Below are 22,198 nucleotides of genomic sequence, written 5' to 3' on the forward strand. Positions count from 1 at the left end.
TTTTGAAAGTGTAGCAGTGGTGTACTTTTAGCTTAAGCGATAATGTTTTCGATCAATATCATGCTGCTTTTATCAATACTTACAAAAAGTACATTTTTATCAAACCTACCACTTCTGCACACTGAGCAAAATAAAGGTAGCTGAAATAGAGTCAGGTAGAAATCAATAGCACAAGATGAAGCTGTTCAATATGCAGAATTAAATAATTGAGAAAAAATGGCTGCAGAATCGATACAATTAAGCAGAGACCTTTAAAGCACATTGTGCTAATAGTAGGGCCTACAGCAAAGCCATGTGATTGGTGGTTGGCAACAAGTCAAGCTGAAAACAGGAACTGCAATAGGTGGGTTTGTATGGCTAGAAAAACACATATGAAGCCATGGCTTTAAAAAGTCCATAGCCTCCCATGTGACATTTGCATAGAGGTTTGCACATTGCTAACTGCCACTGACTGGGGCCTCTTTCTTTCACCCTCTGGCAGGATATTTGACCCCATCTCCAATACACATTATCCTTCCTCTCTCGTCCAGACTGAGAAAATTAAGTTTCCATGTGAACTGGCCACAAAAACTCCCTGCACACAAAATCTCAGCTGGATGAAAGGCCTTATATGGGGGAGGGTAGCTGCCTGAGTGCTGCTTGGGTTTCCTGCACTCCGAGTTTAGTGTTACAGGCCCAGATGTAAGGATTTTCCTCCACGTCTTTACAAATTGAAGGTTGGGACGGCCCACAGTTTTCTGCCTGCCTAAACATACCTTGTCATAGTATATGATTCCATTTCCTCCGTTCAGCCTTACATCCAAACCAAATTTTCCCCTCCTTCTGTTCTCGCTCGGCTGATTTCCCTTCTCCATTCTCACTTTTTGGTTCCTCTGGAATTCTCTTACATTTGTTAGGCAATTACAGCCAAATGAGGCCCCATTAGGCATGTCTGGAGGCCCCTGCTTTATAAAGAAGAGCAACCCTCGATCTCTGACAATGACACCCAAACAGAGAACCGGGCAGGACGTAGGGATGCATAACGATTAATCGCTATTAATCTAGAGCAGAATAAAAGTTTTTGTTTACATCATATGTGTGAACTGTGTATAATAATTATGTATATATAAATATGCACACATGCATGTATAATATTAATAAAAATATATATATATATATATATATAATATATATATAAATTATACATAAATATACAAATGCATCACATGTAAAAATGTATACATGCATGTGTGTGAATTATCTAAACAAAGTTATTATACACAGTTCACACACATATATGATGTAAACAAAAACTTTTATTCTGCTATAGATTAATCGTGATTAATCGTTATGCATTCTTAGTAGGGCTGGGTATCGATTCAGATGTTCCAGATCGATTCGATATCAATCACAAGCTATCAAATCGATTCTCGATTAAATTTTCGATTCTAGTTCTCGGGTAGGTTTTTATACTCGATTCTCGATTCAACTCAATGAATATAATTTTAATACAAATACTATATTAATAAAAAAAACAGTGAACAGTAGTTTACAAGTGGGTAATTAATAAAAAGAAATTAAAAGCAACAACACGTCTTGCTTGCGAAATCTAAAATGCTTCCATACCTCCATTCAATGTTTGCGGAAATAAATATGGAAAAAAATCGATTCTGCTCTTTAAGAATCGATTTTTAATCGACCCCGTTTTAAGAAACGATTATCGATAAATCGATTTTTTTGCCCAGCCCTAATCCTTAGGCAAGAGGGAGGAAATATAGGGAAAAGGGCAAGTCCTTCCATACGATAACGAAAAAAGGTTTACAGCAGATCCATGAGCTTTGAAACATGTGTATCTTGTGTAAATCCAAGCTTTAATGGCTTGCCAGCTATATATGTCGCTCCTCCCAGTGCATAAAATCATAAAAGTTCAATTTATTTGGCAACTTCATGACAGAATATCGACAAAATAATCAAGAGCCTGTGGGCAGAGATCAAAGAGGTAAAGCGCCTATCATAGGGGACCTTTAACAACCACCGCTTTTAAACTAGGATTGTAAGGGGCAATAATGCATAATAAGTGCCTGTGTGTGTGTGTACGCATCTCGGTGAGTTTCAATAAAATACAGATAAGCCACAGCAGAGAGAGGAGCTTGCATGAGTGTGCAGCCCAGCTGCACGCAGAACAGAGAAGGGCATGGATGGGAACCTTGCCCCTGGCTCCAAACTGGAGCTCCATTTTGCAAGCGGGCAGGAGCAAAAGCAGAGATACAGAAACAAACCAAATGCCCCTATCCCAGCTGTGCAGCAGACGCAACAGCATCTATCTAAGGTGCTAATGGGTACATCACACACTGATAAACTAAATATGAGGGTACGGGCATTCTCAGCCACATCCACTGAGGGGGAAAGGAGTCGAAACCCATATTACGTAGCAATATATAATTTTTTCCAAGTGCATGCATTTACAAAATAGCTGAAAACTACTGTATGCTGGAACGCAAGAAGAATTTTGCAAGCCTGAGCTTAGCGTTCGGGAACGAGAACCTGATCAAAGTCTCCGACAAGTCTTTTGTCCTGGAATGCGGCGAGTTGTTTTTCACCTTGCTCCAGTCGCTGCTGATTAGCCGACAAGCCGGCTAACCACCCTCTTCCCTATTTCCAAATTAATTTCCCTCCTTTGATAAAGACAAAGGGGGAAAAAAGTGTTTAATGACCGTGTCCTTCAAAACTAAGAGTGCTAATAAGTGTGAAAAGGAGATTTGTTTAAGTGATTTTCTTTGAGACTTGCAGGCATGGAATTAATTACCTTGATTAAATATTGTCTGTACGGCTGATGAAAGATAGAGCAGAATTAGTGGTCCCTTGTTGAACTTGTATGGTGCTGAATGAGATGTGTCCCGATTACAAAGACCAAAATGATGGCAACACTCAAAGGAGACAAAGAGCTAAAAACAGGCCTACTGACATCACAGAGCAGCCATGGGGCCAATGCTTAATGGCTGCTACCTTGCAATCGCTTTCAAACTGGCTTTAAACTATCTCGCACAAAAACTTTTTCAAATGCATGACTGAAGCACATTGCCAGACATGGTGCCTGCCGTGAAATATGTTATGCGGCCATGGAAGATATGTTCATTTAATTTTACCGTTACACATTAGATATACAAGTCTATAAACCTTTCTAAAATTATTTCTAAAATGTTCTAAAAAAGAAAATTAAAAAATGTTATAGTATTGTTTCCAATTGCAGAAAGAGTTTCTAAACCACCTGAAACCTTTTGAGTCACTTGGCAAAAACATAACATAACTCCACATAATGCCTGCCTAGGTTTTAAAATGGCACTAAGGGGACTACATAACATCTCTCACCAGCTCTTCCATCCACAATCTCACAGAACTTTTGCCTCCTAGCCAAAGCAGGAGGTTTCATAAAGGATTCTTATCACAGCTTTGTGCTCTGTTGCGAAGAGCTATACTTTTAACCACCCTTCCACCCCACAAACACACACAACGACAACCCCCATCCCTGTGTGAATGGGGGGAGTTTTCTACAGCTGGGTAACAAAGCATGACCCAATAATCCACAAGCCTGACTCAAAGCTAGAACCTCCTCTCTAAGGACTTTATAAGACGGAGGCTGTGGGCTGGGGTGGGGTAGCTGAACTATACAAACACAAACAAAAATTAATTATTCTAATCAAAACAGCTTCCTGTAGCACTGCGTCCACTGTCCAGTCCTTAATATTTGGGGTATAAAATATGATCACTCAACTTTTGAGGCTAACTAAAAATGTAGCATCTTCTGCATTCCCAAGTTAGATTGCAATACAGGTATGACTTCTAGAAAGAGTTGAAACTTTCTAGCAAGCCTTACTGTAAGTAAGCCTTTGAGTATAAATATATATACAGAGAGTTTATTCAAGCAGGCACGGGTGGATCTTGTAGTATTATTGAAGCGAAAATAAAACACACCCACGCGCAGAAATCTAACAGATCTTATGTTTTCTCCATATCCATACCAGAAAGTTTATCGTTTCTGTATCTATCAACACCATCAGAACACAAAGGTAACAAACAAAATGCTATTAAACATGCTTTTAAGGTTATGTCACTTAACCTTAGATACCTGTCAACTCTGTGAGACCTTTTAGATCGTATGATTCCTATACAAGAGTGTACTAGTGTGCACTAGTTAACCCACTATAAAGTACAGACAAAAGTCATAGTTTACTCATTTAAAATTTGCATTTGTGGGATTACCCATAATTGCAACAATACAAAAACAAACTAGAACTACTTTACATCATGTGTTACTTTATCAGTTGCAACAAGCAAACACAGTGTCTTTAAAAGCCATTTTATCACATGTCTATAAACTTTTTTATTTACATATGATAGGCAAATGTGTATGGTAACCTTAAAAACACAAAATTACTTTAAACGGTTTTGATCAATGTAAAAAGGAGCTACATTCCCCATGAAGGGAGCTTTTCAAGGTTGCTAAATACGTGCCCATGTTATTTCATTACGGCTAGGTTATCACATTTCCACTAACACTGGGCTTTTAAAGGGACACACTGGATCATTGTGAGAATAAGTGAATCATGGCTTCTTTATTGAATTAGATATATGTATACTTTCACTACTCTCATAACACCTACAATTATTGGAGATTCGGGGCTTCCTGTAACTGCTATTTCAAGAAAAGAATGCTTACATTATTGGACAACTGCGACTGCTCCTTCAAATGACGAATTTCCTTTTTTATCCTGTCAGTATGTGCTATAAGTTAAATATTTAATAGTGTGTATGGGTGTGTTGATCTTAACTAAACCCTCAATGTGCAAACATAAATGTCAGACTAGGCATTGCAAGTGATGGTTTACCAATGGTGAAATGTTATGACTTTTATGAGCACTTCGTTTATCATACCGTGTTTAGGAACCTTGCACAGTCCTAAATCTATTTTTTTTAATATATAACTTTTCCCTTTCTTTCCAGACAGTATCTTGCTAGCATGTTTACTAAAGTAAAGTGAGTGGGGGAAGGAATATGTATAGACATTTGGGTAGCCATTGAAACAGCCGTCGTGCTACTAAACACCGAAGCATTTGAGTTAATTTTATATTTATTTGATTATTTCTGTTTTAAATTAGATTTGGAAAAGTCTAGACAGATTTTTACGTTTTAGAAAAACATCTCTATATACAATATTTATGCAATTCGACGTCGATTACAGAGAACTAGCCCGATAGTGTGAGGGGGGTATTGAGCTATTGTGCTGTAGCCTGTACGAGGGCAACCCACGGTTTTAATACTACATATTTTACTCATTTTAACGCTTATACAATGAAAGAATCTTTGAAATAAAACAAGAAACGCCAAGAAAATGTTTAAACACAAGGTTTACCATTCGTTTTATTTCGGCAAATACGCGTCCTTTGTCTTGACCAACCAGCAAATAAACAAAAGATATGGGATTTGGATCCAAGCGGATTATCCTGGACTTAATTATATCAAGAGACCCAGCAACCGTCAAGCAAACATATTTCCCCAGTGAGAAACTACTATTTCCACAAAAACACAACTTTTGCGAGAATATAATCGACAAAAACACCAACACAGTGTGGTACGATAGTGATTCATTATGACCACTACGTTTGTCTTTTCTTCCTCGCGACCTGTTCCGTTTCGACAGACCTCATTGTGATCGTTCAAATGGTAAAAAAAATATTATTGCGGTTTAATTTATTTCTCTGTAACTTCCAAGATATATCGTTGTTTTCCAACACTTATACGAACATTATAGTCATTTGAAAAAGCCAATTTAACACTGTAGCCATTGCAACATGCCCAACGGGAAGCCCTTTAATTTTTAAAACGTGCGCTCCGTTTCTTTCGCAATACGGCAGGCAGTTAAACGTTCCCTCACCAAATCGTTGAAAGTGACAAATGCTTATTTTATCGACAATAAAATGATACTGTTGGATAAACATGGCCACTTGATTTTATGTTAGGAAACTTAATTGGTTTCCAAAAGTAACAAATCACTTCAAGATGGTGAAAATATTATTGATGTAACTTTCAGCGACACAAACAGTAACAACTTGCTTTAAAGGACCGTTAAAGCGACACTTACCGACTTGTAAGACATTGTCCACACAACCGGTTTCCAAAAGCCGGATTCCCCGGCGGAAAGGCAGTCCATCTCCGGTACCCCCAGTCCCAGCGCTGCCGGTGGTGTTCGTAACCCCTCCGGGGACCGAACTGGGTCCAACGGACGAGCTCGAGCCAACTACGGGACCCTCTTCGCCTGCCACTCGGCACTGAAACGACGAATACATACATATTTCCCTTTCGTTCCTCGGGAAAGACCAATAAACGATACGACGTTGAACGGGCTCGGGAATCCGTTCGAAGCGCTCCTCCACCCTCTCAAAGGCCCATTTCTCCGCTACGGCCTTAGCAGCGCAGTCCAGTAGAGATTCCGGGCAGCGAAAGCGAGAGTTCGGAAATCCCGGTCCAGGCCCCGGACCGGGTCCTCGAGGAGCGGGACGCAAACACGGACGCTTGCTAGCCGGGGGTAAGGAGAGGTGAAGCGGCGGCTGGGGCAATAGTTCTCCACGTCCCTCCGCCATGACAACCAAATAAACACTGAAGCTAGGACCGTGGCTCTAGAAGCGCACCGCGCGACGGGAGGGTCGTGGGTGAGAACGGATTCTCATACGTCACTACCAATAACAAACGCTCTCGAGCCAATAGCGAGGAAGTGCCGCACCGACAGCGCTCAAGCGAGGCCATGCGATGCGATGCGCATGTGTGTGTGAGAAATGACAACCACACAATGCTGGTCTGAGTGACTGCCGCACAAGAATGTATGACAAACTATTTTATTATTCTTTTTTTTTTTTAATACGAACGTCTGTGTTAACACAGTAATGTAGCCTATATACACACTAATAATATTACGGAGAAATAAAACTGCAAATTGCCCCATATGTTGGTATCTCGCCACACTGTACAACCAACATTCCAGAAACGTATTCCATACAAAGATATATTCAATAAATATTTTGCACATCTTTTAAACGTTTAAATAAGTCCAGCTGCTCTTTTGGTGTGACACAAAGTTTATCATGTTTCTTCTGACAATCTCAGATGTCTACTGCCCACCCTGCTGGCCAAATATATAATGCCATTTGATTGGTGTTGTCAAAGTTTATCTAACTATGAAAGTTTTGAAAGTGTCTGAAACTAAATTATTGTATTAAATATAAGTGTTTTTTTTTAATCTAAGACTACCACAACCTTCAAAAAAACGACTAAGCACAAACCTTTTCAGTATAGATTTGACAAATTCTTTTTTTTTCATGCTGTTAATCACAAATAGGAATTATAGTGATTGTAATTATAGTTATGACATAATGATCTTGTAAAGTGGTAGACATACAGTTTTAGCAGTAACAACATAAACAAACAGCTTTTGGGGACTAAACGCAACTTCCGGTAGACCTTTTTCCGGTAGTCCTTTTACAGTAGTTTATTTTTGATACCAAGGAAAATAAATGACAAGTAAACTACATTTGTTCAAATATTATGCATCAACTAACTTGTTACTACACTGGGCTAATGTTACTGTGTAAAATTAATATATACAATGAATTCTTGCCTGGCTGCCAAACCTCCTCTTTCCTTCCTTTGTCTTAAGCAAACCAAAACATTTTATTTTCGCCACTTTGGTATTTGTTTCAGAGATCAGTTTAGCCACTAGCCAGACCGTTTAATAAAGACAGACTGAGAGTTCACTTTGGTTCAGGCGCGTAACGGCGACACATGCCTTTAATGAAACCGTCTTTAACACTTCAATATTTTTCTATTAACATTTTCTCTCACTTCATACACTTCTAGCTTTTTTTTGCACGTCACTTTCTCAGTTCCCCTCTCATTCTTACTCTTTGTGGGCATACGTAATCATTTCGGACACTGATGAAACTTCACCTCCTGTCTTGTGAAGACAGTGAGAAACTTCTGTGGCCTGCTCTGCTGTTGTCTGACATGCTGTAACTCTCACAGATGCTATTTTACTTTCAATGTTTGTAAAATTTGTTGTGGGACCTTTGCAGATCCCCTAGAGTTGTAGATACCTGTTCTTCCTGTGCACTGTGACCATTGGCAACCTGGTAATAGGTGCTTGTGTCTTAGAATAGACAGTTTGGTTCTTATTTAAGGTATTGTGATAACAGTGCACTCAGAGAATGTGAAAATTCAGTTCAATATAATATTTTAATGCAAGTGGAAATCTGACCCTTTGTCTATTCATTTAAAATGAACCGTCTCTCTTCAGTGACACGAAAAACACTGGGCTCTAAACACTTGGTATGTCTGAGTTTGTTTGTTTATATGTTTATTTGTTTGACGCCTCTTAAGGGAACCAGAACAGCAGGTGCGGGGAGAAGTAATGACAGGACTCCATTTTAAAGGCTGTCATATCCCAGCATGCTCGCTGCTGTCCAGTCGAGTGCACCGACTAAAATATGACAAGCTGACAGCTCACCACACAGGATACCAGGCATCTAATGACATTCTGCGAGTCCTCTGTATGAGTGTGTTAGTGTCTACGTGTATGTGTATATGTATATGCACCGCAGCCGGGAGTCTTGTCACTTCTGGTGCTTTTCAAAGTACCACAGGCCCTCGGTGTACGAAAATGTCCTTGAGGGCAGAGACAAGAGATGCACAGCACCTTGCGTGCCAACTGCAGCAGTTATTATAGAGGTACATGCACATGGAGGTGAATGGAGGACAATTGTTTCTGCTATCAGAGATTGTATCAAAAATGGTCATGATATAGTACTTACTGCATTGCCATAACCTGATCTCTCATCTATGTATTTCAGGATCGTTCATCACAGGGAGCGTTGCCCAATCAACACAAATTGAACAATGGACCCAAATATAATGGTGGTGGATGCTACCAGTTTCCAAGGCAACAATTGTGACAGATTTGGGGGAGACAAGACAGGTAATTGGAAAAAGATTGATGGGGTACAAGAGAGTGGAAAAACCCTATCAAAGGAGGTCTCTATGGGAATAACAACAATACAATACAGGGGCTCGCATCCTTTCAAGCCATCGGCAGCCTCCTGTCCATCTATTTCAGATAAATGCACAATTCAGTAGCTTCAACACATCTGTCAGTGTTCAGTAATACTACGGTAAGAAAAGATTTTGTGCTGTCAAAGTATCATTCATACGCAAATAGTGTTTACAGGCCCACTTCTACGTGATTGCAAAATTCTCTGTGTCTTTACAGCATGCCATCATTTTCATGTTTAACAGTAAGGCAGTCATGGCACCTCTTCCTCCAGGCTGTGTTTGGACTTGGCAAACTCAAACGGGGTGTTGCTCAGCCTGACACAGTGTCTAAGAATGTAAAGAAGCCTTTAGGCTTAATGGTTGGGACTGCAACACCGACATCATGTGTCAGTCATTTTTAGCATAACCAAATCTCCTGGGCTTAAGAATGAGAAGGGAAGTAAGAGTGGTGGTGGGATGGACTGAGATGTCAAAATCTTTTTGCAAATCGGATAGTTTTGAAGACTGTCCTCTTTCTCTCTCCTTATGTAGTGATGATGTCAGCAAAATCGGGGCTTTTTGCTGCACGACAGTTGGAGAAGGGAACAATGGCGGTGTTGATAGAGAACCTAGCTCCACCTGTAGGGCCTGATTTTTATCTGCACGGCGGCCCCCTCCCCCAGGCACTTCTTGTCATCGGCCTTCGCAGGAGTCATTAAATTGAGTTAGACTTCGGCAGAAGAAGAGAACCCAACTTGTCCATGTGAGAATAAAAGAGTATCACCTAAGCCTTTTGTCTAACAGAGTGTGGCTCAACTTATGTCTTGAAGGCATGCTGATCTCCTCACAAAGACTTCTTCCCACACAATAGAAAAGACAGCGTGTACTTTGGCATGCAAAACGTATAAAGCCTACCCTCTTTGTTGCCTGTGGTGAGGGCTTTTTCTGTCTTATTTGGTCTGTTTGATTGGGAAGATAAGATGCATGTCAGGGTCAGGTCAGACTGAGCATTTGTTGTGCTGACAGTGTGATGATTGAGACTTTGGCGTCAATTAGCTGTTTGCGTATTGGGCCCGGGTGCAAGTTCTATTGCAGCGCATGTGTTACTTTAGCATTCTGAGCTTCCTCCCACAAGTGTGCCCGTGTCACCTCCTTTAGTCTCTTTTGTCTGTTCATTCACACACTGATATGTCCTCCTGACCACACCTCCAGCCTCACAGGAACAAAATTTATGACACAGTCCGCACGACCCCCCTGTCGGCGTCCAATTCTGCTGTGTTCACACTAGCGGTGACAGAATCTTTTAGCTCCACTTCACACATCCACACTCGCCCTTGTCTTCCTGGTTCTGTGTCCTCGCTTTATTTTCCATCTCTCATTCACCTTTCTCCACCAGTTCTTGCTCTTTGTTGAGGCCTGGAGCTATTTAGGGGTGCAGGATGGAGCTGCTCTCATGAGAGAATCCAGGACAAATACTAGGAGTGTTTACTGTGGGCGGCACCGATACGTCCTTTGAGCCAAAGCATGCAGCTGCAGGAAAAAACATTGTTAGATACTACAGAAAGCTTATGTGTGCTGACCCGTTCACCTGTCCTGAAGAATAAGTTAATGTTTAGCTAAACGTAAATGAGTCCAAATGGTGCCATTATTGGAGATTGAAACTAGTTGGCAAAGTGTTTCTCTAGTTAATATTCCTCAGGGTAGGATTATTTCTGTATAGGCACATTCCTTGACTACAGCGTTGGCTACAATAAAGCCATTGTAGATTTTCACTGTTGTGGCCTGGGAAAAAGACACAGTTTATTGTCCTATGGCAACATATAGTGCAATGTAAGGGCATGTTGTTGTTACACTTAATAAGCCTTTGAGCTAAACTAAATTAAAACAATTCATTAACGGTAAACACAACTGTTTTTCAAAAATTTTCTATGTTCTTACCTCAACTTAGACAAATTATTACATACCTATATGTTTTCAATGCGTGCACTTAATCTTTGTACAGCGCGTCGAGAATGTGTTAGCATTTAGCCTAGCCCCATTCATTCCTTAGGATCCAAACAGGGATGAATTTAGAAGCCACCAAACACTTCCATGTTTTCCCTGTTTAAAGACTGTTACATGAGTAGTTACTCGAGTAAGTATGGTGGCACAAAATAAAACGTGCCGATTTTTTAAGCAGATAAAAAATGAGAACTATGTTGTATGGCTGAAGAGTTTGCGGCACTTTGACCCCTTTGAAGTGGTGTTTTCCTTTAAACAGCAAAAATGTAAAAGGTAATGTACTATATCCAGTATTTAAAAAAACATTTTGTGCGTTTACCTGCATAACATAAGCGGATATTTATTATAGAAACTTGTTTTTATGTGTCACAATGGATTTTGAGATTTGTTAGGTTTCTCCCAGACAGTGATGTCACCACATATAGTCTGACTTGTAATTCAAAAAGACCAACATTTTTTAATTTTTCATTTAATAAATTCTCATTCGGTATTTCGAACATTTAAATTGCTTTAAAACCTGCAACAAGCTCACATGTATGAAATAATCTTTGTCCTGCAAAGTTTTAATCTTTCTGTTAAAATCGTGTCATTTCCCACCTCTTTCTTCCCATTTTAATATTGTAAGATTAGATTAGAGGACAAAATTTAGCATCGGAAAGCAACATACAAAATCACTGCTGGAGAGTTTTGACTCGAATCGGAAGTATAGTTACTGAGATCTTTGTAATAACCTCCCTATGTAACAATTACCTCCCTTTGCCCATTTATATATTCTCTACAATCACAATCATGTTCATGTATAAAGAATATATTTTTTCTCTCTCTCTGTAAAACTCAAGTTTCAGTGAGACAGGAAATAGGCAATGGAAATGGCCAGTCTCCTAAATGAGCCTCTCCACAAAATGGTAAGAATGACTTTAAAATGGCATGGAGAGAAAGCACTGTTGTCTGTCTCACGCCCATGTAGTGTGATTGCTTGGATGTTTCTAATGGTGTTAGGGGGTGATTTTACGCACAGCAGGCTTCTAGGCCTTACTTGCCTCCATGCAGTCCAAGAAAGGCTATACGGAGGTGGGGTGATCATCATCCTGATAACCATGATGTGTGTATTTGAGCAAAGCAGATACCCCGGGTCTGTGTTATACCATTTATACTCATTTGCATGTTCAAATAAGTGAAAATCCACAATAGAATAAATACCACCAAAAGGGCAAAGCTTTAGATGAATGACAATGAGATCAGGTTACCAAAGATTAGATATAACCTTGCAATGCCACCTTGATCTATGAAGCTTGTCTCTATGGATACCAGTCAGCTAAATACAATAAAGATATGTAAGCATGAAGGTGAATTTACAACAACAGTGACATGCACTGCATAACGATAATGCTATGTATTTTTTCTTTTGATTGGCCTTTCTATTGTATTTTTCCTGCTTACTGGACTGTACCGAAGGTTTTTGTTTTTAGTTCCTGTCTAAAATCTTGGCTGGCCGTCCCCCACACCTCGCAAATCTGTGTGTTTAATTAACTGTAGTAGCGGTCACAAGTCTCCTAATCCCTAAAACTAAACAGGAAAAATCTGCTCTTGTATTAAAAATGAATGCAGTGTTTTGTCTTCATATTGTTTTTGTGCTTTGAACAAGCACTAGGCAACAGAACAGTCGGTTGTCTAAATGCCATTTACACAGATAGCTTAAAATGGTTCATTTCCATTTTGTCTGTATGGTATGTGGTTTAAAATAAACTATATTAAGAAAGACACTCATTTTCAATTTGATGTCATGCAAATTCTGTTTCTTGATGAAGTTATTGTGCAGCCATTGTTAAATATTTCATTGATGAACCAGCTTTAATACCTCCAACTGATGTACATGTTGTTCATTCAGTAAGATCTCACCCTGCTGAGAGTCTTCGACCCTAAAGTACTGCATGAGTGAAACTGAGTTTGATAGAAATGAATGCTGTTGCTGTGGCAGCAGTAGGTCTGGGTATAGTCAGGCTAGAGTGATCTTTTCAAAACTTAAACTAGCCTGAGATCCCAAAAAGCACACATGCCGATAAAACATGTACTGTATATCTTGAATGCACTTTGAGACACTGTTGATAAAAGCATGTGCCCAAAGCGTAAATGTAAGTATTAAGCTTAAAGACCAGCTGAACCATCTTCTCCAGGTATGGTGACAAGCAAAGTAATTCGATTAAAGGGATAGTTCACCAAAACATGAAGATTCTGTCATTGTTTACTCACTCTCATTTTGTTACAAACCTGTATAAATATCTTTGAACTATCCCTTTAAGGCTGTTTTTGCATTTAATAAACTACATTTTTGGAAATTAAACATTGATGGGGGTTCAAATTTAGCTAATAGTGCCCATCAAAACCATCAAAATATGCGGCGTATGCAACAAAATTGACAAAACACTTTAAAGCTATTTATTGAACAAAATAAGATGACAAAAGACAAATGACAGCATATTTTAGGGAATATGGGTTTTTATTGGAATTTGCGAAAAAGAAACATGCATAGACAAACAAAAAAGCTCACAGGTTATAATGCATAGATTGACTACAATTTTATCTGTTATTAAAGGAATATTCCATTTTCTTAAAAGAAAAATCCAGATAATTTTTAAGGAAAACATTGCAGGATTTTTCTCATTTTTAATGGACTTTAATAGAGCCCAACATTTAATACTTAACTCAACACTTAACAGTTTCAAAGGTCTATAAACAATCCCAAACGAGGCATAAGGGTCTTATCTAGCGAAATTATTGTCATTTTTGACAAGAAAAATAAAAAATATGCACTTTTAAACCACAACTTCTCGTCTAGATCCGGTCCAGCGCGACCAAACGTAAATGCGTAGTGACGTAGGGAGGGAGGTCACGTGTTACATATATAAAACGCAAATTTGCGGACCATTGTAAACAATAAACTGACACAAAGACATTAATTAGTATCAGTTGACATACAACAACGTCGGAATGGTCCTCTTTCAACACATTTGTAAACACTTTCGCGTTCGTCCTCTGTGACCTCTTGACGTCATGACGTATTGCGTGGGGTCACCTTGCGCATCACGACCAGATCTAGACGAGAAGTTGTGGTTTAAAAGTGGATATTTTTTATTTTTCTTGTAAAAAATGTCAATCGTTAAGCTAGATAAGACCCTTATGCCTCGTTTGGGATCGTTTATAGTCCTTTGAAACTCCGTTAAATTTTTTTTTTAACTGTTAAGTATTAAATGTTGGGCTCTATTAAAGTCCGTTAAAATTAGAAAAATCCTGCAGTGTTGTCCTCAAAAAACATAATTTCTTCTCGACTGAACAAAGAAAGACATCAACATTTTGGATGACATGGTGGTGAGTAAATTATCTGGATTTTTCTTTTAAGAAAATGGAATATTCCTTTAATATTTGTTGATGCTCTTTGTGGTTATATTTTGTAGTCAGTGTCCTGGGCTTTATAAACTTTGCACATGTAAATTCTTACCAAGCCTCCTTAAATTCTTCTCAAAGCTGAGCTTCAGTTTATACTCCAACCACACCATGCATACAAAATATTTAATGGATTTTTAATAACATATTTGAATAAAGAAGCAAAAAGTCAATTGTTCAAAGTTCCAAATCATCTTTGGCCACAACTGTACATTAACTAGGGTGACCATACGTCCTCTTTATCTTGGACATGTCCTCTTTTAGGACCTTAAATAGGGTGACCATATGTGCCTTTCTTCCTCCTGGCCATAATTTCAGTGCCTCTTTCAGAAATCGTATTTGTTGACCGCATACGCCATTTAGTTAAAAACATAAAACTTTTCTGTATAATAAAAATCCTCTATGGCGTATGCGGTCGACAAGTCCGGGAAGAATGGCACGTATGGTCACCCTACCTTAAAAAAATTATAAATCACCCAAGCAACTTAACTGACTATTTTGTGGACCTGGTAAAATAGAAAATACTGTCCATTGCTGGTGTCCGTCTGGCTGCCCCCACTATTCTCTTTTTTGAAAACTGTAATATGGTCACCCATTAAAGGGCACCTATTTCAATGCTAAAAAACAACTTTATTTTGTGTATTTGGTATAATACCAAACATTTTTGTAGCTCCAGATTTCACTCTCTTCCTGAAACACACGAATTTGAAAAGCTTGGTGTCCCTGATTGGCCAGCTAATCTGTACGTTGTGATTGGCCTGAATACCTCTGACGTCAGCTGGAAATATGACGCTCCTTACCATGTTTAAAAAAGATTCGGTCACAATGCAATTCTTAAAGGAGTTAACTTACACAGGCTGTGAGTTCGAAGCGGGAGGAATTATGATAATGTCGGTCTTGTCTAACACACACTTATACACCAAAGGAAATGTAAAAACGTGAATCAGAGAAAAGGTGCTCTTTAAATCATTTACATTATTTTAAAAAGTTGTAAATGAACAGTTTGACTCATTTTAACTGCTAATAGCTGCCTGTATGTCTAAATAATTCCTTAATTAGTCTGTTTTTAATTCCTTAATTTGCAGTCACTTTATGGTTAAATTTTGCCACTATTGTTTTTTACATTTCTTCATCACTTTGTCATTAAAAGGCAGAAGGCACGAAAACAGCTATAAGCCTTTAAATTCTTAAAGAGAAGTTTAACAGCATGACAAGCGTATGCAGTTCTTTGTTAACACAATTAGGTAATGGTGTAAAATCATGTTTAATTATGTTTCCTGCTGTCTCTTTATCTTCAAGGATTCACTGTTAGACAGCAGTTTGAAAAACAGTCACCTGCCGTATATTACTTATTTCCCAGCACAATTTCAACACATTCTCATGGCAATTCATATAACTATTCACAAGGTGGCTAATCGAATGAATTCATACGCTTTAGGGGCAGAGCTTAATTATTGTGTTTTTTAGCAATCGTAATTTTTATTACAATTCACATCATATGAATGAATATGTATTAGCCGGCTCGTAAAATAGATTTTTGTGAGATCAGGCATTTGATCAGTTTCCTTGATTTGACTTGAGTTCTATAAACACCTCGAGCTCTTGGTTTCCTCATGACCAATATATCCCAATACCTGCAATACCATCGGTCCACTTAACATCATGCACTCTGAGAGCGCAGTAAATTAAAGATCATGAATCATGCACTATTCATAAGAGTCTTCATCCTGCCCCATTCACCGTTTGCTATCCTCCTCCCCCGCTAATGGCGTTGAGCGTTCGCAGGCCTCTGTCCCGTTCTGTCCCTTTGACTGAACATAGCGTTCTGGACCACTGCATTAAAAGCTGATACCCTGTGCAAAGCCAAATGCTCTCCATCAGCCCCCATCTCATGAGACCATTGTCCGCTAGAAGAACCACCAGATGGTCTGCACCATATCGGCCAAGGTATCAGTTTTGCGCCGGGGGAAGCACCAGGGATGTGCTCCAAAGCAATTATCATTGGAGTATAATTGAGAGATGCATTATATAGTGGTGTGGTTTTCTTGTTTTCTGTCTGGGTCTGATGTGTGAGCTTTCTACTGTTACTTCGAAGAAATGGTTCAGGTCGTATTGAGCAATAGAGAGTGAGAAACTGTAAGACCGGTGGAAAGGTAATTCACCATTGCATAGGTCATGGCCCACATAATCTGGTGCACTCTCACTAATGACTGATAACATGAGGTAGGCAAGGTGTGTCAACCATCATCAGTCTTTCTAATTAGAGATATGAGCACACATCTTTCATAAGCCCTCCCTCCACAACACCACCGTTATATACATGCATACGCTTTTGCACACGGCCCATCAGTCCTGCTGTTGTTATAGGGAATGACCCAATAGGAAATGCCTTGACTTTGGAATGCACCCTCGGTGCAACCGGTCCATTCGTCATTCTTTAAGTCATCTCTTTCCTGCACTGTGATATTGCTAGTCTTCATGTAAGATGGGTTTCCAGAATAACTGATGTCCGTCTCAGGATCCTAGTGAGGAGAAGGGCCACTCAAGGCTTTTCTAGATACACCCTTACAGTCTTGCGGTGGGAGGGTGCAGGGTGGAAAGTGGATTCATCTTGTTAATTGAAGGAGAAGAAAAAATAGGTAATTCATCTGCGGTGTTCAACTCTCTCTTCTTAAAGCCACTCCCATATGGAGGCAACAAGGGAGGTATAAAGTGTGCTACAAGGTTTTAGTGCTGCTGAGAGTGTATTCGAAAAAGGAACAGCTTCGATTAGCCCAGTCAATTTAGTTACATAGCTAGAAGAGTCAGAATATTATGAGCCCAATAAGTTTAAGAAGTCTAATGTTTAAGTGTTTAAGTTTGTTGTTCTTTCCCCATGCACTGGGAAATTGTTTTTGCTTTAACCTTAAACCTAACCAAATCTACTAAGGTTTTGGTAATACAAGAAAATTATTTTGCAAAATGTATCTTTTTAACATTTAGACATTTTTCCTGTCCGCTTTGTGTTGGGTCCTGAATTGATCACACTGTCAGGGATTATTTAACATCCGGCTGCCTGTACATTATCTCGCTTATTACATGGCTATTTACCTCATGAGTAAGGTAAAGAGCATTAAATATTTTAACGAAAACAGACCTTCAGTAAAGAAAACACGTTTACTTCCGTTCAAATGTCACACTTGGGTTTAATCATTTGTAAATATAATGCCAGATATGTTATAAAACAACATATTTATATTTGTGTAATATTAAACTGTACCTGTCAGTCCGGGTCATCGCGTGTTATTAGTTTTGAGAACGTACCTTGGAATGTCACGACTGGCCAATCAGAATCTAGCATTTTAGAGATCAGTATAATAAGACTAGACAATATATCACTATACTTTTGTTATGCTACACTTCACTCATCAGCGTCAGAGTGTAGTTATTGTCATTTCAGCTCTATATAGCCTGTACACTGCAAAACTGTAACATAACTGTATACAGTAACATAACTGTAACAGTACTACTGTAATATTCAAATTATATTAAATAGGCAAAATCAAAAGAGCTAAAAATAAGAACAACAGAAAAAGAGCAGAAGAAAAGATAGAAACTGAATATCTGACTGCAGACATAGCGAGACTTAAGGCCGAAGTACAGTCCCATATTTGCGCATATGCGAGGGTTCTCGTACAGTGCATGTGACTGAATTTTCATGATTAATTTCAATTTTATTTATATAGCGCTTTTCACAATTGTTTAATTGTTTCAAAGCAGCTTCACATTAATAAAAGCAGGAGAAAACACAGAAAAATCAATGGACAACATAAGCAGCAAAATACAGCGGTTAAGATTAAACCGTGCTAGTGAGCGTAGTAATAATGTAACGCATAGAGGAAGGTGCTAAGTTAAGCCAATGCCAGCTGATTTCCTAGAGGTTGAAAAAACCCTAGGAGAAAAAAACCTCCTGGCTTTTTTAGTCAGCGGGAAAAGTCCTAGGAGGGAAAAAACCCTTGAGAGAGAGCCAGACATAGCTGATTCTATCATCAGAAAAGTGCACACGAACTGTAAGCGCACCGCCAGATTTTTCAAACCTCACATACATTATATCTGTAGGTCGCACATGTAGAAGAATGTAGCATTTAGCCCAGGAGATGCATTGCATTTTGTTGCAATGCTAGTGGTGGTTCGTGACTGCTCTTCCAAGGGGCGCAAATCCAAAATATGTGTTCGGAGTGTCATATGTGTTGCTCGTGTTTTCAAAATATATGTTTGTTGCGTCATGTGAACCATGTGCATCATTTGTTTTGTCAAGATGAGTGCCTGCTGCACACGCGTCAAAACCGTTTATGATAAAAGAGACGCTCACGTTCACAAAATACACGCAAGACACTCCCTTAACAGTGAACTCTGATTACGCATGAGATTATGCAAGTATCTGGCAAACGCCCTTTAGACGCATCTGCAGCAAGTGTCCCTGAGATGAAAACAGTACTATTTTACATGTGTAAAAGTTACTTGCAGTTTGGTTTTTAGATGGTTTCTGTATTGTAGAGTCTGGCGATTATAAATGAGCATTAGTCTGTTCACAGAACAGCCTGAAAACACAAAATAGCATCTTTTGGATACAGAGCGGCCGCTGCGAGATGCTGTCATGCCGCCATCTTGGATACAAATGTTCCTAAGAGCTTCTTTGTTGTGCAGAAAACTTTTAACATTCACAAAACCTTTCTGTCACACAAAAGGTTATACAGACTATACAAAGGCAAGAAAGGAATAGTTCTTCTATTAACATTTCAACTTTCACAAATGGATCTTTTGAGAACCAGAAATAGGCATTGCTGCAAAGAACTTTTATTTTTATTATTAAGAGTGTTTTTTACATTACAAGGGCAACATTTCTAAATGAATAAAAACATACACAAGTGACTTAAAACATTTGAATTGTTGAATTGCAAATGCACAGTACATTAGCTATTTATGCTAACTTGCCAACAAGGTCTAAACAACAACACAACTCAACTCAGGCATTTTGGGGCCTTTTTTCCCCTTATTATACATTGTCCAGAGGATGGACAATGTTTCTCTTTATTATGAAGGACTCTAGTCTGATGATAATAGCTAAGCAAGGCACAGCTGTTTTATCGCACACTGTTCATGACCTATTCTCTGCCTCTCCCCCCTAGGCCTATTCTAGCGTAAGGGTAAACCAAGTGCCAGACTGATAAATGGAGATCTGCTCCAACAATAAACAGAAGGATGTGTGGACAGAAAGGCAAAGCCTCCAACTAGAAGACAGCGAGCACAGGCTCATTTCGAGGTGGCGCAGTCATTTCACGCTTTTCAAGAGATTTTAACAGATCTGTTTACAAAGCAGAGGAGAAATGATTGGGCTCACCGAGTTTCCAATCACGGACAATTAAAAAACCTCTCAGATAGAAAGTCACAATAAAAGAAATCCAAATACCTCAGAAAAGAGGGCGTGTTTTACGCCTGCAAATATCTCTCCGGGCTTTAATGCATTTCACAGTTTGTTTATTAGTGCGCCAGCCATGTGGAATGCAGAGTAATGGCACCACTGAGGGAACACATTGCAGGGACCATTAGCTAACTGGAGCAGCTCAGACACTAGGTTTACAGAAAGCTCTCCAAAGTGTGCACACGCCAGCACTTATTCATGGCACTCCATAAAAAGTAAAGAAAAAAAGAGATTCAGATGTCCTGATACGAGACGGTGATGTCACTTATTACACTACGGCTCTTAAACTTGTCCAACACACCCCGGAGACAACGAACAATGCTGTGGAAAACATCCTGGGAAAGTTATTGACTGAGAACTTAGCGGATAATAATTTCCATGCTCCTCAAAAAGGGAATAGTTTGGTATAAAGCGACCTCTTTCTTTGCCGCGTATAGTGACTCACAGCCCAGTTCAAGCCCCTGAGCTGAGAGCGCATGCACACATATTCACTGCTCCAGTTTTGGGTCGTTACTAATGATGATGAGAGCGGACGAGCCCTGAATTCAGAATAGGGTCAGACTGATCGCGCTGAATTCCAGAAGTGACACTTCCCGAGCTTTTGATTCCAATGCGTTCGCCCCTCCGCTCAGCATCAATTCTGAGATGAGGATGAGAGCAATGATGTCACCAATCAATGGCAAGAATAATTTGTCACAGAGCATCGCAACAGGTGCCATGACAACCAGCTGTGATGATAGAGGCAGAGACATACAACTGTTGCCAAACAAACAAGAGCCCTATAAATTTATATTCCAGCCAATGACACCAGCCAGCCTTCGAATCAAAGGGACAGAACTGCGGCATGTAATATAGCCTTTTGTTTTTGGAGTATGTTCAAGTAGTCCTTTCAAACAGGCATGTCACTTTGGCTTTTACCCAACATACTTCATGCCCACCTCCAAACTGTTATGCATAAAGGAAGATGGGCACTTACGCTCTCTAAATGGCTTTAGAAAGTCTCACTTTCGTATGATGAAGAGGAGAAGTGAATTTCACATCGTTTTATTTTGAACAATACTCAAGGACCAAGAGCTATGAAGACTCCAATGGCTTTTTCGACATGCATGCACTTAAACACAAGGATGATTCACATGCACCGTGATAAGAGGCTAGAATAGTTTTGACTTTCTAGAGTTTCATGCTTATTTCTGTGAAGTATTTACGTGAAGTGGCAATTTAAATGCATTAATACACCACAACATTACAAAGGGCACGTTTACACGACAACGATTGTATTAAAAGCAGCTAAGGTTTTCCTTTGCGTTTTTGAAAACATTTCCATACACACGCTGTTTTATGAATTTCAGTTTTAGCACAGATAGTGAGGAGCTCCCTGATCTCTGCATTATTACCAATTCTCGTCGTAAATGTTGATCTGTATTTAAAACCTCCTTACTACGGCACGCCCCTTAAGGTTTGTTTCTGCCATTTGTTACACATTTCTTGGGACAACTCTGTATGAGGGAAAACAGATTTGATTAAATAAAAATGATCGGATGGGGGAAGCACTGGCTTTGTGTGGATGTGGCCTCAGTCCCGTCTGAACTTCTCACCTCCTACATGCTCTGGATTCTGTCAAGTTCTTTAACACAGTTGCATTCTGTTCCTCTCTAAAGTCATGAATTGAAATGATTTGGCTTTAGAGGCAAAGGCCTCTCATAAAGCTTCCTTTTGCTGTCAAATCTCTTGTCAGTCCTACTGTGGTTACACCTAAGACTGAAAAGGTGAGCGTGCCTTTTGATGTCTGTGACAGATATTTAGTCACTTTTCTTTTCTCTTTATTTATATGATGATGTTGTTGAGGCTTTAGATCCAAGGACAAAAACTTTCCTCTCTGATCTCTTTCTTGCTCTTTTCCATTTCTGATTCACAAAAACATATGTAGAGGTAAATTTAAATTATTTTAAAGGGGACATTTCACAAGACTTTTTTAGGATTTAAAATAAATCTTTGCTGTCCCCAGAGTACGTAATATGAAGTTCTAGCTCAAAAAACCATATAGATAATTTATTATAACATGTTAAAATTGCCACTTTGTAGGTGTGAGAAAAAATGTGACCTGTTAAATGCAAATGAGCTGATCTCTGCACTAAATGGCAGTGCTGTGGTTGGATAGTGCAGATTAAGTGGTGGTATTATCCCCTTCTGACATCACAGGTGAGCCAAATTTCAATGACCTATTTTTCACATGCTTGGGGA

At 39.2% G+C, this 22,198-nt stretch overlaps 1 protein-coding gene across 1 annotated transcript in view; it reads right to left on the reverse strand.

The window, feature by feature from the left end:
* Positions 1-6,753, reverse strand: part of zswim5 (zinc finger, SWIM-type containing 5) — a 38,054-nt gene extending 31,301 nt beyond the window's left edge. Inside the window, exon 1 of the mRNA XM_055202093.2 lies at positions 6,119-6,753. Coding sequence (XP_055058068.1) covers positions 6,119-6,617 — 499 coding nt within the window. The 5' untranslated portion in view covers positions 6,618-6,753. The remainder of the gene's footprint in view (positions 1-6,118) is intronic.
* Positions 6,754-22,198: the final 15,445 nt, after the last annotated feature.

Source organism: Misgurnus anguillicaudatus, chromosome 2 (genome assembly GCF_027580225.2).
Source record: "Misgurnus anguillicaudatus chromosome 2, ASM2758022v2, whole genome shotgun sequence".
Lineage (NCBI taxonomy): Eukaryota > Metazoa > Chordata > Actinopteri > Cypriniformes > Cobitidae > Misgurnus > Misgurnus anguillicaudatus.